At 42.4% G+C, this 16598-nt stretch overlaps 1 protein-coding gene across 1 annotated transcript in view; it reads left to right on the top strand.

Moving 5' to 3' along the window:
• Positions 1-16598, top strand: part of ALOX5 (arachidonate 5-lipoxygenase) — a 109732-nt gene that overhangs the window by 5249 nt on the left and 87885 nt on the right. The window contains exons 2-3 of the mRNA XM_063433939.1: positions 12926-13124; positions 14756-14837. Of these exons, the coding sequence (XP_063290009.1) occupies positions 12926-13124; positions 14756-14837 (281 nt within the window). The remainder of the gene's footprint in view (positions 1-12925; positions 13125-14755; positions 14838-16598) is intronic.

The following is a 16598-nucleotide window of genomic DNA, read 5'->3' as shown; positions in this document are numbered from 1 at the left end:
CTGAAATATGTTATGTCACTGCAAGAACACACATACCTGTTGTATATACTTCTTTTTATATTATTTGGACTGTTAAATTATGTCTGTTGTCTTTTTATGTTAGCAGTGTTCATTAAACAAAACTACGATGAATCTGTGAAGTGGTTAAACTAAAAAGGAAGAGATGTGGCAACATAAATACCACCACAAATGTGGACAAATTTTAACATTACTTCCTCTTTCTGTCAAGAAGACTAAGAAATGCAAGACCATACTTGTTTTTGGCTGAACATTGCTTTTATCAGTATTGCATATCGTTTCGTGTTAGAATGATTTAAAAATACCTCTATATTGGTGGATAGTTTACTGTCCCAAGGCAAACACTTTCTTTATGACTATTAAACTATACTTACAGTTTCCCATGCCTTTTATATACAATACTATATGATCCTTCTTTCTCAATTCCATCAGTCATCCATTGTAACGCCACACTTCCTCTACACAAACATCACACCATTCACCGTTCATCAAATATTAAACCCTTTTCATATCCCAGCAGTTTATCTTTCATGTATACTTTTAAAAAAGCTGAACGGTTGCGTGGACAATTGGCTCCTACTGTTTTATAGAAATAAAGCACAAAACCAGCTATTTTCTGACACCTAAGAGCAGCAGTCCTACATGCACAGCAGTGCTGACACTAATGCTACACTCTCACAACGAATCCTGGTCCCTTGGGGGCACCTTGGCACCGCAGTAGCTGAGGCCTAGTTGGGTGGTGAGTGGGGGAGGACAGCCACTACCCTGCTATGTGTCGGTGTCTATATGAATTTGTGTGTGTGTGTGTCGGTGTATTTTTATGTATCTGTGTGTTAATGTGCAGGAATATCTGTGTAAGTATGTATGTATGTATGTGTTAGTGTATGTGCATACATCCAAGCAGTCAAACACCAGCACAATATACAAGCACACTCCTGCAATATAACACAAATATTACATACAAACCCATCACTGCATTCAAACGCCCCAAAAAATACAAACACTTCACTCAAACACATTACATTCAGACACACCCCTGCAATCAAACTCAAATATTACATACAAACACACCCCTGTAGTAATACACTAAAACTATATACAAGCACCCCTTCAAACACCACACTGTACATTACACTATAGCGCCAGTAAATGCCGCAGCGCTTTACAGATATACAACCTAGATATTTTGACTTGGAGATGCCTTGGAAAAATATTGAAATATTAAGGGCGCCTTGAACCTAAATGGTTTGGACCACTGCCCTACTTTTTTTTAGAGAGAAGCAAAGAGACATAAATACCCACTCCTGAACCTCAGTTTCTCTCTTTTTAGATTGTGTTGCTTTCCTATCTTTAGTTTATTTTCCTTTCGTTTCTTTCCTTTTCCTAAAGCCTAACTGCTTTCGTTTTTGTTCATCTTTAAGCAGGTAGGCCATGGCATAAATGTTGAGGTGCCAGGCTGGTGCTGCGACACTCACCTACAAGCGAACCCATGTAACAATGTTCATTACCAGAATGACCTCAGTGCTTGTTTCAGCCGTTTAAACACATGTGCACAAATAATTTATTAACATTTGTATTTGCACTTTCATAAAGTAATAAAAATAAAAAATAAAAAAAAAAGTACTTGGTGTTAAGTCGCCATTTGACCAAACTATATAAGAATTGCTCTAATTTCTGTTGTGCTAATGTTTCTTGTTTAGGAGTGTACATGTAACAAGTTAAACCTTTATACTGAAAAACCTTATACAGAGGAACCTTTGGAGGTAAAAAGGGGTTTCACTGGATGAATGATTGAGTTTGTGTCACAATACTTGTCTATTCTGTGTTCTGATGCACACCCACTCATCCCTACTTTCATGATGCCTCATTATGACATCATATATGACATGACACTCTCTCATTGGTCTTCTTTTATAAGTCCATTTTTGTGGCGGTTTTTGATAATGTGTACACATTTGATACATCATGGCCCTCTGTAACCAATCACAACACAGTACATGGTATATATTCTTCCTGGTTGTCCTTGTTTCCTTGTCCTGTCGTGGTTTATATTCCTTATTATAAGAGTGTGTTATATATTCCTTATTATGCTGTTTTCTGACCTTGGCTTGTCTGATCATTATTGATCTCTGTAACCCTGACCTTGTCTTGTTTCTCGTTTCTGTGTAATCTCTAACCTCCGTTTGTTAATGTTTGTTCTGTGTCTGTCTGTCTGTCTGTTTGCAAACTTTATGACTATAATCTCAATGCTACCACAGCCACTATAAGGACCTATGTGCATGCCTTCCTTACATTTACTTAGGTTCGTGTTTTGGGGTCAGGCCAATCCTGACAGTCTGATAGGACGACAGAGGGGAAAAACTACTTACTCTCTCTTCCTATACACTCTGTTATCCCTTGAAACTCCACGTTCTCCTCCTCCACAACTTCCTCCTATCTTTTCCAAAACTCCTACTGCTTCCAAAAGTCCCTCCTTTCTCTTACAAATTCCATGTTCCCTCCTCAAAAACCCTCCAAACTTCATGCTCCCTCCGTCAAAACTCCCTTCTACCTCATCCATACTTCACAATGCCTCTTCAAAAAACACCTTCCCATCTCATGCAAACTCCATGCGCTGTTTTTCAAAATTTCCTCCTTACTCCATGCTCTCTCCTCCAAAATTCCATCTTGTGTTAGACATCAGGTGCCTTAAGTTTTCAAAAAAATCCCAACACAATCAGTGACTTTATATAGTACAAACTTCAGTGTTTATTTTAGAACTCAAAATTAAATACCACAACGTGTGCCAAATAAACTATTGCTTTTGGTCATCAAGATGCCAGGAGACATACTCCTACTGTGACAGCCCATTACATCTGATAGATTATTTGATTTTTGTCCCTTCCTTACTGGCAGAGGCCCTCTATCCTAAGTGCAGGGTGGGATTTTTCTCCTGGCCCGGAGTTGGTGTTATCCATCTCTATGCTAGAATTCGGTGTGTTTACACATTTCAGGTATAGATGCCCTGCTTATTCCCACAGTCCACAGACACTCTCGTCTGGTGATGTTTGTGGTGCAGATTTGAATAGAATTGACTCAGGTTATTGTGATACCTTTCTTGTGGCCATTCCATATGTAGGTACGCTTACCTGCATGTCTATGCGCACACCTTGAACTCTGTCAATGAAGATGGAGTCTTTTAAATCTAGGCTTACTCACTTTTTTTCAGAATCCCACAGCTCTAGTTCATTGGCTTGATGCTTGAATGTTTCTTCATAACTGCCTTTTAAAGTTTTGGAAATGCTGGCTTCCATACCAGTTATGGTCAGTGCTTAGTCAGCTTCTGATAAGAATTTGGGGGCTGAAAAGTTTCTGATATTCACCTATTGCCATACATTTTTACTATTACTATACATATTATGCAATTTAAAATATATACTGCAGCTGTTTTCAGATTGTCTTGACATTAGTATATAATATCTCTGCTCCCTTTCGCCTCAAAGCTTCAGGAACTACTGGTCTTTATGCATGTGGCTCGCTTTCTCCGTTCCAACTCTCTCCTCTACCCTCTTCAATCTGGCTTCTGCCCGCTCCATTCTACTGAGATCGCTTTGATTAAAGCAACTAAGGATCTGATAACGGCTAAATCCAAAGGCCACCACTCTATACCAGTTCTTCTTGACCTATCTGCAGCCTTTGACATTCTTGTCCTCCTTCATCAAACTCTTTAACCCCTCGGTCTATGGGATACTGTCTTCTCGTGGTTCTCGTCCTATCTCTCCCAATCTTCATTCACTGTCTCCTTTTGTAATATAGAAGTAAAGTTAATGTTCATTCAGAGTCTCCTTTTCTCTATAAAAGTCAATTTAAAATACTAACCCTTACCTATAAAGGTCTAAACAATTCTAGCAACTGTCACATTTCTTTACTAATACATACTGTGAGAGAAAATGTGGTTTGGTAGTTGATGGCAGAAATATTAGGCCTGATTTACTGAACAGCAGCCTGAGGTTTGAGAGTTAAATGTCCCAGGGAGAGATGTTAGGTTTGCAAGATGCATTACTGGTACTCTGCAAACCATGGTATGGTTCGCTGGGCGGAGCACTTGGAGAGCAGGGTGGGCCAGTGCTCCAATGGCACCAGCTGCTATGTAACAGTCGAACCAGAACTTTTATTTTGCTTAGTAGTATCACTTATGTCTAATTCCACCTCACCTGTATCTGATCAATTAGCTAGCAGGCTTTTAAAAAGAAGGGATCAGCATGCTGCATGGTGAGGAGGAAAAGCCAGAGGAATGGTGTCTTGAAGTTATACTTTTTGTAAATTGGCAAGTGGGAAAGCCACCCAATTCCAGATAGGGATTTGCTGTGTATAGTAAGTGCTCAAGCAAGAGCAAGGAATTTAGTTTTGTTTATTTTCATTTTTGAAACACCTGTATTAATATTTCACTGAATAAATCTGAAAAACTGAGCTGGATGTGTCCTGGACTTTTGTTAGCCTAGAAGGCTGTGGTTACAAGATCTGTGACAAAATCCTACATGGAAAAGAGGTGGTGTGTTACAATACGTACGACCTTTCTCAGCATCTCCGCTCTGCTAGTGACCTTTCCATGTCATGAGCAAGGTCCTTAACAATGTATTGTTCCTGTAACATTTTGTAATTGTCTCATTTATTGTTAAATTTCCCATTTATAATATTGTAAAGCACTGAGGAACAAGTTGGCACAGTATAAATCATAATAATCCTAATAATAATATTACTTGTCCTGAAGCATGATATGTTGATGCTTGCTGTCTGCTATACTTTGCCTGGACTCTTGCTAAGATTCCCCAGCAGTACCTTGGGGTTCTGTGATAGTTTCTTTCTGAAGCAGAGATTCCCATGGTCCAAAGTCAGTTTCACATGCACTTTATTTGCTTGCTGCACAGGTTTGAAAATTGGGAACAAAGAATCTTCTGTTACACTGCCAGACTTGAGTTACGCATTTCTCCACCTCCCTATGAAGATTTTTGCATTCTGTTTATAAGGATTATTCATCATGTGACATCACTATACAGAAAGAAATCAATTTCACCTAGGTCGGGTTTTCTAACCTGTAATACTTTCATATTCTGAAATATGAGTTATTTTGAAAATAAAAAAGTAGGGCTCGATTTAGTTTGTTTGAACCACAGTTAGAAATTATTCCAATCTGCTAGAGAAAAACTTTTTAAATGATTTATCACTAAAACAAGCATGTCAAACTTGCGGCCCACAATGGACAGCTTTGCGGCCCGGCGAGCCGCGAGTACATGCCTAATTGCCTAGTGTTCCAAGCAGAGTAGGTACCTGCTTTCACCACATTGCAGGTGCCTACTTTGCTATAATTTACCCGGCCGGGGAGGAGGGGACGGTGGATGCAGCGAGGGAGCTCAGCATTCCTGCTCCTCACTGCTCCCTTGCGCACACCGTCTGTAGTGATGCCCTGTGCCGGGATATGACGTCATATTCCGGTGCCCGGCATCACCAAAACTGCGTGCGAGGGAGCAGTGATGATTAGGAAAGCTGAGCTCCAGACAGAAGATCCCATCTGGACCCCAGGAATAATTACCATAATGTGAGTGTGTGCAAGAATGTGTGTGTCTGTGTGTCAGTGAGTGTGTGTGTCTGTCTGTCTGTCAGTGAGTTTGTTTGTGTGTGTGTGAGTGTGTGTGTCTGTCTGTGTGTCAGTGAGTGTGTGTGTGTGTGTCTGTGAGTGTGTGTGTGTGTCTGTAAGTGAGTGTTTGTGTCGGTCAGTGTTGCAATGGCCGCGGCTGGACAGTGGACGACCTGGAGGTGCACAGAGGTACGCCATGCCACGTCATATTCCAACGTGACATCGACATGCTCCACCTTCACAGGGTGTCAAGAAGTAGCGGGAGGATCCGCTTTGGCACAGGGTGCGGAAGGCGCCATTTGGGATATACCAGACTCCGGGGTCCGGAGTCGCATACTGGCAATGACGATGTGAGTGGAGTCTGCTTGTTGGCTAGAGGGGGGTGGAATAACTTATGAAAAATTTAAATTGAGGCCTTAGAATTTCATTAAGACAAATTGCATCTAGATGCCTGTATAGATAGTTGGGTTTTATGTTTGTTTTTGTAACACACTATCCCTTTGTTTTAAAGAAATGACTGGTTTTAACCATCAGACCTTTATATGTGTGTCAACTCTTAAAATGATTTAGCAAAAGCATTTCAGTAAAATATTAACAACATTTAAAAAAAAAACAACTTCGCTGAAATATCATTTCTGGAACTAAAATCCTTTCCTGCTTATCTTTTAGATTTTATGGCGCCTTTGTAAGTAATCATATTCTGGTAAACCAACATTCTCTGCATAACATCATAGCATTATGTGATATTACTCCAGTAAGTTGAAAACATCTGAAAAAAGGTTTTGCGTAGCTTGTAATTATTTACATACAAATAACAGAGTTGCAGTCGTGTGTGAAAACATCACTTGAAAATGTTTTTGTAATGTTTTTTTAATTTTTTCTAATTCTTTATTTTTGTTATGCATGCGGGTACAAAACATCTTAATAACGCCACGACAGCATGTACATTGAATTTTAGTGAGACAATGGCATGAGAAACATTGCGTATTTTTAGATTGTGATGGTATAAGCAAGCTTAAAGTTTAAAGTTCCCAACATATCACATAATCGGTGGACAAGATGTAGAGGGCATGTATGCGTGTATGTGTGTGTAAGTAAGTTCAATTTGAAGATTTTAAACAGGTGTAAACATTCTAATATGTTGCAATATTAGTAGGTTATAGTGAGTAATAAACATGTTAGGCTAGTTAGGTATACAATGTAATAGTTTTCGTTTATGAGTGTGCTCTTAAGAAGGTGCCGCCAGACATGCAGACTAGTTGGCATGGGGTTGGCCAGTAGCCGTCTGTTCAGGGGCATTGCTAGTGGGTGTGAGAGTACATATGATTATCAAGAAAGAGTTGCCTCTAGCAATAACGCTAGGGCGATAGATAGCGTGAGAGTATAGCTTAGCAACGCAAACAACAACAGCTTATGCCAGTAGTCCGTTTCCCATCTTGGTTCTGGAGCGTCTGCAGTGCCCTATGTGGTGTTACCAGCGCTGGCCCAGAATCAGCCGACCCCACACTTGGGCCATGTTTTGGAGTTGTTCTTATGGACAGGTATGGATTCTCCCATTGCATGTCGGTTCCCGGCTCGGTGTAGCTGAGTTACCTCTTGTGCTGCCACGCGGTGGTTGACTTCAGCCCTGGGTTGCCGTATGGTGACTCGTTGGTCTGAAGTGCCGTGCTCGGGCATGTTGCAGGGGCTTTGGGGCTGCTTGGCATTCTCCTTACCGCGTTTGTGGAGGCTGATGCATGTGCCCGGGTCGGCGAGCTCCACTTCTCGCCCTCTTGTGTGTCGGGGCTTACGTGATCGGACGGCTGCCCCAAAGGCCCACAGTGGGGTTCCATAGTGGCGTCGGCGGGTCACCGGGCGAATCCACGAGGTCACCGCCCGAGCCGCATGAAGGTAGGGCATACCCCTGTCACACAGCATCTCATAGAGGGTTGAGCAGAGCCGGTCCAGGGCCTCCAGGGGGTGCGGGTGGAACTGGGTGCTCGCATTCTGTTTCTGTAGCTTTCGTCGGGCGGGCATCTTGGACACGCCCCGGCTGACTTGTGCTTCTGCCAGTTATCCAGGCTCTCTCTACTCGCTTTTGGCGTTAGCCCGCCTGTCTAGTGGAGACCGGGATAACCCCCGCCGGTCCAGGTATCGATTCTTGGGGTATCTGGTGTCGAAGAGAGCGTCCGCCCCTCCCCTGCTCCAACTCCTGCAGGCCTCAGGTTATGGTTCGGTCTATGCGCCCCAACAGGCTCCAAAGAGGTATTCCCCGATTCCCTGGTGCACCCCCAACGTGGGTAGTGCACTCTGTTGGGTCCTTGGGCTGTATAGCCGTCTATGTTGCCTTATTTTCGGGTCGCCCAGCAGGAGCTCCTTCCCCACACGTCTGTTTAGTTTGGCGGTCAGACTCCGCCCCCCACTTGAATATTTTTTATATATTTTTTGAGGCAATGGAACATCATTTGGTCAGTGTTGCAAGTCATTTATACGTTCCAAAAAGCTGGCCCTTCTGACTGTCACGTATCCTTCGTATACGAGTTAAGGGGTGAAGTAGGGTAATTATGGGCTGTAGTTGATGGTTAGGGGCTGTAGTGGAGGGTATGGACTGTAATTGAGGGTTAGGAAATGTAGTGGGGGATAGGGGCTGAAGTAGGTTGATGGCTGCAATTGGGGAAAGGGACTATAATTTAGGTTATATGAGCTACAATTGGGGGAGAGGGGCATGGACTGTAGAGGCAAGACAGGATCTGTAGAGGGGGCAGGGACTGTAGAGGAGGGGGCAGGAGTGGTGTGAGGGGGCACATGGACTATGGTGAGGGGGTAGAGGCAGTCGTGAGGCGGCAGTGGGGCTGTGGTGAGGGGGTAGGGGCTGAAGAGAGGGGGCACAAGGGCTGTAGATAGAGGACAGGAGCTGAAGAGGGGGGTGGGGGGCAGGAGCTGAGGAGGGGGCACAAGTGCTATAGAGGGGGCAGTAGGTGTAGAAGGGGACACAGTGGCTGTAGAGGGAAGCACAGGGGCCATTGTCTGTAGAGGGGGCACAAGGGCTGTAGAGGTGGACATGGGGCAGTGGCTTTAGAGGGGGGCACAGGTGCTTTAGAGAGGGGTACAGAGGCTATGGGGAGACAGGAGATTACAGGGGACATGGGCTGTGGTGGGGGAAGGTGCTGTAGAGGGGGCACAGGTGCTGAGGGGGGACAGGAGATGAAGAGGTGGAACATGAGCTGTGGTGGGGGGAGGGGCTTTGGTAGGGGCATTGGTGCTGTAGAGGGGTGCACAGGGGCTAGAGGGGGCAGTAGCTGTAGAGGGGGGCACAAGGGCTGTAGAGCGGGGACATGGGCTGTGTTGGGGGAAGGTACTTTAGAGGGGGCACAGAGGCTGAGAGGGACAGGAGATGTAGAGGGGGGACATGGGCTGTGGTGGGGAAGGGGCTGTGGTGGGGCACAGGTGCTGTATAGCGGGGGCACAGAGGCTAGAGGCAGGCAGTAGATGTAGAGGGGGGGCAGGGCCTGTGGTGGTGGTGACCAGGTGCTGCAGAGGGGGTCACAAAGGCTGTGGTGGCCAGGGGCTGTATTGGGGGGCACAAGGGCTGTGGTGGTGGCCAGGGGCTGTAGAGGGAGGGCACAAGAGCTGTGGTGGTGGCCAGAGGCTGTAGAGGGAGGGCACAAGGGCTGTGGTGGTGGCCAGGGGCTGTGGTTGTGGTAGTATGTGTAGAGGGGGGCACAGGGGCTGTAGAGGGAAGCACAGGGGGACATGCACTGTGGGGGGAGGGGCTATGGTGGGGGTAGTATGTGTAGAGGGGGAACAGGGGCTCAAGAGGTGGACATGGGGGCAGTGGCTGTAGAGGGGGGCATAGAGGCTGAAGGGGTACAGGAGATGAAGAGGGGGAACATGAGCTGTGGTGGGGGAAGGGGCCTTGGTGGGGCACTGGTGCTGTAGAGGGGGGCACAGGGGCTGTGCTGGGTGTGCAGGGGCTGTGGTGGTGGCCAGGGGCTGTAGAGGGGGGTGCAGGAGCTGTGGTGGTGGCCAGGGGCTGTGGAGGGGGGCACAGGGGCTATGGTGGTGGCCAGGGGCTGTAGAAGGGGACACAGGGGCTATGGTGGTGGTGGCCAGGGGATGACAATTAACCTTTTGTCTGGTTAAATGGAAAACATAGAAATGCATTGCCCATATTAATGTATTATTGACAGAACACAGTATATGTAACACTAGCAAAAGCAGGAATGGAATGAGGGTTTGTGCCGGTTATGATATGTACATCAATGGAGCAAAAGTCATATATAAAGTTAGGATATTGTATATGTATCCATGCAGCTTTATCTGCGATACCTGATGCATGTTTTTTTTCTTTCTTGTGCAATGCATAAACTACTTTAATTGGCTCTTTTAAAGCAGCTCTGCGCCTCCATATTTTGCACTTAGTGTGCAGTGAATTGGAACATGTGTGAGAATACAACACAAGCCTATGGAGTATTCTGTAAGATAATGGGAACTTATATAGATATTGTCTTGCAATTAGGAAGACAATGGGAATTGCTTTTTCCCAATAGCTGTCACTAGTGAGAGCTGAGGAAATTAACAAAACGTGAAAGCAAAACACCACCTTATGCCAAGTTTTGTCAAGCGGAAGGAACATATTTCTTAATGTAAAAAAAATATATATACATATTTGAATTACAAGGTTGTATATGCTTTGTGAATTTTTATTCCTGAACTTGCAGTTTTTGATGAACTTATTTGGACGTTTATGAATAATCCTGTGTGATTATTTCACTATACTAATACTTGTGGATAATTATCAAAGGAATTAAAAATGTTATGACAAGAAAGCAGAGCTTGAAATTTTGCAGTTTCTGTGTGTGTCTCTGTGCCTGTTTTGTGTCAGTGTTGTACTGAATATGGTGAATGAGTATTTATAATGTATATTTAGTGTTGGTTTTCAGTTCGATGTTTATTGAATAAACGCCATTGTGTTCTCCACAATGACATGTCCGCCTATATGGAACTTTGACCATCCACTTTCAATAAAATGGAAAAGAATACTGTATTTCTTTGAAAATGATCCATAACATATCAACCTTATCAACCATATTAAAAGATGCAAATAGATGAAGGAGATGGAGTTAGATAGTTGGTGTATGCAAAGCAATGAATGTGAGGAAAAAGGGAAGTTAGTTTAAAAGGAAAAATGATCAAATGAAATGAGACAGAGTCTCTCCGGGTTTCTCAATATATATTCAGTATTCGGCATAGTTACAAAGTTTACATGCATTTTCAGATCATATACTCCACATGCATCACTTTGAGATAACTGTCCCATTCAAAAGCTTTAGCTTTAAATTAGGTAGTTGCCTTGACTCTGCAGGCTGAAACAAATCAGGTGTATATATATATATATATATATATAATTTCTTATGTGCCTGCTTCTTCTTTCTTATGTTTTACATAAGGGGGGGGGGGGGGGGGGAGGGAGGGAGCTGATCTAACCAATCAGTATCCTATCCCTAGGAATGCTGAAAATCTGCATTAGGCATGCCTGACAGATATGTGGTGGAGAAGAGAGGGAGTTTGATTAGTTTGATTCATGCAGTGGAAGCTCCGGTGTTGGGTTTCTCTGTCCTGCTGCTGGACATTAGCGGACTGGCCTGAAACTGAGGTGAGTTGGTATGGGGGTGGGACAGAGAACAAACTCTTCTATCTGATAGACATGCCCAAGAATGCAACCTGACCAAATTTATAGTAAGTTTGTATACATTTGACATAATTTTCAAAAATGTTCTTGCTTTATTTTGATTTGTATATTTGTTTAAGTGTTTGCTGATTTAAAAACAAAAGAAATTGTCAATTGATGCATGTCCTTTTAAAAAAAAATAAAAATAAGAAGTGTGCCATTTCGGGAAAATGTGTCTAATTCTATATATATTGCAATATGGTTTTCAGTTATTTTTTTACACCCCTCAGAACTGCTCAGAACCAGGAAAATACGGTGATAAAACTCCTGGTCTGGTAAACCTATTAATAACAAAATCCTGCATTTTAGCACAAAAATAATAAATACGCTTAAAATATATATATATATTTTTTCATTTTTTGTGGTCTGTACATATGTTGTTTATTTAAAAAAAAATCTAAAATGTTAACACAATTTTGCTAGTTTGCAATATATTTTGTCAATATTCCGGTTCCTGAAATACTTACATTTTACTATAGTTATTTATGACAATGACTTCACTTTATTACAGACAACCAAATGTATACTCAGCAAGTTCTGTGAGAAGAAGGTTGAAAAACATATTGCTTAGAGTTTGATGTACATCTTAAAACCTAGTTCCTCTTTTTATAGGGAACCATCAATAACATATATTGAAATTCACATACTGGAGCACGTACCAAATCTAAAGAACAATGTGTTATCCTGGCAATACTTGGTAAACTAAATAAACAATTAGGGGTATATTCAATAAACCATGAATTTTAGCAAATTAAAAACCCAATTCTGCTTGCTGGGGTCAACAGGGAACCAACCTCTCATTGGATCTGGGACTGTTGGAAGGTATGCATGAGCACCGGTTGATTGGCCAGCAGCCTCCCCATTGGTTATCCATGCTGAATGCAATGCTCAAGAACTCTAGTTGTAGTAGTAGTAGTGTACGCAAAGCATCCTGGTAGCTTAACACAGCTCAAATAAATCTAATGATGCACTCACGCTGCATGGTCTGGATACCAAGGGTGTACCAAGCCAGGAGATTTGCTATGAGCCCAAAATTAAGATTGCACTCCAACATTCGGTAAATTTTGTGGATGTGATATATACATACAACACAAAGATAGAAAAGAAGGGCATAGTAAAAAGCGAGGGAGATATCCATAACTGGGAACATGCAGTGCAGAATGTTGAGATGGTGATAGCCATAGCAGGGAATATTCACAGACTGCACAACCAGGTCTTCAAAACTATTTGTTCTAGTTATGTTATCTGTAATGAGTAAAAATGAATAAGTACAGGCACAGGGCATCTTCTAAATAATATTAACAACTTAACTTTCAATGTACAGTTAGTGGCTTTCATATTTAGAAAGTTTACTTTTTACACAATGTTCCATCATACTAGTGAAAAGGGTTTTTGAATAAATTAAATTTGCATTCCAAACAAAACCTATATATCCCTATTTGTCTATCGCTCTCTCTCTCTCTCGCGCGCGCGCAGGCTCTCTCTCTCTCTCTTGGCATTCATTGCTTTTTTCAGCTTACAGTGTGATTGAAATGCTGAATATTTGAATCTTCTCTTTTGACCTGGATTATTTTTGATTACAGATTGATTCCTATGATGTCACAGTATCCGAAGATATTGGGGATATCCTGCTTGTAAAAATCGAGAAGCATAAATATTGGTATAAAGATGACTGGTACTGTCGGCACGTAACTGTAAAAACACCAGCAGGAGATTATCTTGAATTCCCATGCTACCGATGGATCCTCAATGATAAAGAAATTATTCTTCGTGAAGGAAAAGGTTGGTATAAAACAACAATTTGCTGGTGTGCCACTATTGGGCATGACAAAAAGGGGATGTGTATGTACCAAACTGACTGCACATTGGCAGACATGTTTGGGGCCCGCTAGTTCCTCTGCCAGAGTGCTATTGAAGTGCTTTCACTTTAAATGCCTAGAGGCTAATGCCTAGAGTTTAGCTTACATAGTGAGTCTATCAGATTGCTCACATTGTGGGTGTTTGGGACTTACCTTAGCTATCCCCAGAAGCAGAACACAGAGAGAGCAAACCTGGAACAGGAGTCTAGATCCAGGTGAGTCCTGACAAATACGTGTTTGTTCGAAGATATTTAAGTCTTTGTTAAAACACCAGAATCAAATCCGCATACCTTGAAATATTGTTTGCTAACAGTCTTAAGCTCTGGCATATCTTCCAACTGTAAATACAAAAATATATAAGAGAAGTCGGCCTCTCTCATAACAGAGACTAATACCTTGTGATATCATACATCTGGTGGTTTCTAAATGTATACAGAAAGAAAGAAAATAACCAACTAAAGTATTCGTATTCATCTCTTCCAGACTCTCAAGAAAATCTTAGGGTTATTTCCACTTCAAAGCAATGCCTTTAGACTTTTAGACCTATTTCGACCTATTGACACTGGTCTCATATAGATATTTTATGCATAGTGGATTAAACCTTTTTTTTTTTTTTTAAATGTCCTTTTGGTGGCCGATAACAATCCTTGCATCCAAGGAGAAATGTACTTCAATTTTGTGGTGAATGGAATCGGTAGATATTTATAAGTATATATGATATTGATAATAACATATTGGGTTACTATTTATTTTCTTCCTGTATACATTTATATACCACCAGCTATACGATATCACTAGGTATTAGACCTCTCTTATATTAGTGAGACCTACTTCTCTAATATATTATATAGATTATGCCCTGCCAGTACTAGTGGAGATTACTGGTTCTAGGAGACTCACTGATGCACATAGGTGTGACCTTAAATGAGACTTCTTATCATTTTCTTTCCATTATTTTGAGACAAATGCACATAAAGATTAATACCATTTCACCAGTATTATTTACTCCTTGGCAAAATACTATCCTTTGGCAGGCTTTCTATCCTTTAAAGCAGAACACATGGTGCAAAGATGCAGAAACTGTCTTCTTGGGAAACCAACAGATTATAATTTAACTTTGATTTTAAGAAATTTAACGCAGTCAAATAAGCAGCAGATCAGAATTGGTTGAGAGATTTCATCATTACAAAACTATCTGAAACCGGAATTAGTCCCTAGAGGACTGAGAGTTCAGACTACACCAACTAATAATATCACCAGTAGCGTTACCTCATAATGTTTGGGTCTGCAATTCATTCTGTAGCAATAATTGTGAGGTAAATATTAAAAATATATTTTTTTAATTATTAAAAATTATTCTAGCATATGTCTGACAATTTTTGTCATGCAACACATGATTAAGACAGTGCCAATTTCTCATACAGCACAGTCAGATACACTTAGTATTTAAGTGTTACGTGTGTGTGTGTGTGTGTGTGTGTGTGTGTGTGCGTGTGTATGTGTGTATTTATGTGTGTGATAATCCTTATCCTATTTCTTTATTGTCGTTTTCAGCAAAGTTGGCTAAAGATGACAAATTACAAATGCTTAAGCAGCACAGAAAAAAAGAGTTGGAAGAAAGGCAAAAACTGTACAGGTACAATTATTTTTCTAATAGATAACTACCAGTATAAGAGATATATACAAAATAAACAATAGATGGTACATACATAGTTCAGAAACAAAAACAGGATGTAAAGGAACACTGTAGGTGTTTGTGTTTCTGACCCAATGGTGTTAAAATCAAAATTAAGGTGGCTTGCCCCGTTAGAAAGTGTTAAAACTTACCTTGTTTCTAGGGGGAGGAGCCTGACCTCTAACATGGCCGGACACATCTACATGCAATTCCTGCTGATCTGAGCAAAAATCTGAAAAACCTGCTACTAAAGCTTGCAAAAATTATCTGGAGCAATTTGCAGACTTACCCCTGCAGTGAAGACCCACACAGACCGGTTCAATAGCAGCTGGGATGCAGAGTTAGCTCACCTGGACTTTCGCCCTGCTGAGGGTTGCTGCCTGCAAGCTAGGGGAGGCAGCCGATCTCCTGGCTGGAGCTGCATTGCCTGACAGCCTCGTTACCCCCCCTGTGGACTGGTGGGGGTTATCATGGTCTCCACTGAGAAGATTACCTGTCTGCCACAGTTACGCTTCCTCACGATCCAGGGATGCGAAGCAATTAAGATAGCCACCGAGCCGCAGCTTTTCATATGCCAAGTGGAGGGCTTTGAGGCCAGGTTCGACAAAGTTTGCCAGAGGTTTTGGCTCCGTTTAAGCTGCAGACCTGAGCCCATCGTGCAAGCAACTTACCCAACTCTTTAGCCGACTCCTGCTGTCTGTTCCTCCCCTGGGCCGGGGCTCCCTCGTGGAGCAGGCTCTACAACAACATCCAGACACTTGAGCAGTTCTCCATGCTCTGAAGTCCCCGCGGGCCTATGATCCCTCCGAAAGGAAAGAGGAAATCAGTGGATGCAAGGAATTGACCCCAAGCACACTCTGGGCTATAGAGGCGGTGGGAGAACCAGGAACCAGGACAAGTGTCCCTTGCAACTATCTGGAGCCCGACCCCCCTGACCCCTTAAAGACAGGGACGTTTTGCTGTGGTCTGTGTGCGGCATTGGTTGAAGTCATCGGGTGCAGGCTTACGAAATCAAATACATTATCCCCCCACAACCAGTAACCTGTGTTTATTATACATTATCCTCCCCATAGCCAGTAACCTGTGTTTATTATACATTATCCTCCCCATAGCCAGTAACCTGTGTTTATTATACATTATCCCTCCCCATAGCCAGTAACCTGTGTTTATTATACATTATCCCTCCCATAGCCAGTAACCTGTGTTTATTATATATTATCTGGTGTAACAGTAGTGTACATTTAAAAAAAAAAATACAGGGGGCTTGTTGTCACCTTTCGGGGACCCTTGGTGTTGTACGTGGCTGGGTGGAGGAAGAGACCTTCAATGACATCAGTGAGGACAAGGAACGGGACATGGCTAGCTTGGTATCCAACCTTGTGCAAATGGGGAGTTTGCGGTTGTGCAAATGGACTGTATGCAGTTGTTTGCGGTGCGTTAAACGGGGAGTTTGGTCTGTCACTGTGAAGCGGGCGTAACCCTTACACTACCTGATCGATACAACATCATACCTGATGTTTTAAAGCACATTATTCCAAACTATTTAGGAATGTTAGGTGATTTATGCCCTTTATGGATTAAAACCAGACTCTGCATCAACTATGTAATTTTCCATGGGAGTTTTGCCATGGATCCTCCTCCGGCATGCCACAGTCCAGGTGTTAGACCCCATGAAACAACTTTTCCATCACTATTGTGGCCAGAAAGAGTCCCTGTGGGTTT

This window comes from Pelobates fuscus, chromosome 10 (assembly GCF_036172605.1).
Source record: "Pelobates fuscus isolate aPelFus1 chromosome 10, aPelFus1.pri, whole genome shotgun sequence".
Taxonomy (NCBI): Eukaryota; Metazoa; Chordata; class Amphibia; order Anura; family Pelobatidae; genus Pelobates; species Pelobates fuscus.
This window is presented reverse-complemented; position numbering and strand designations above follow the sequence as displayed.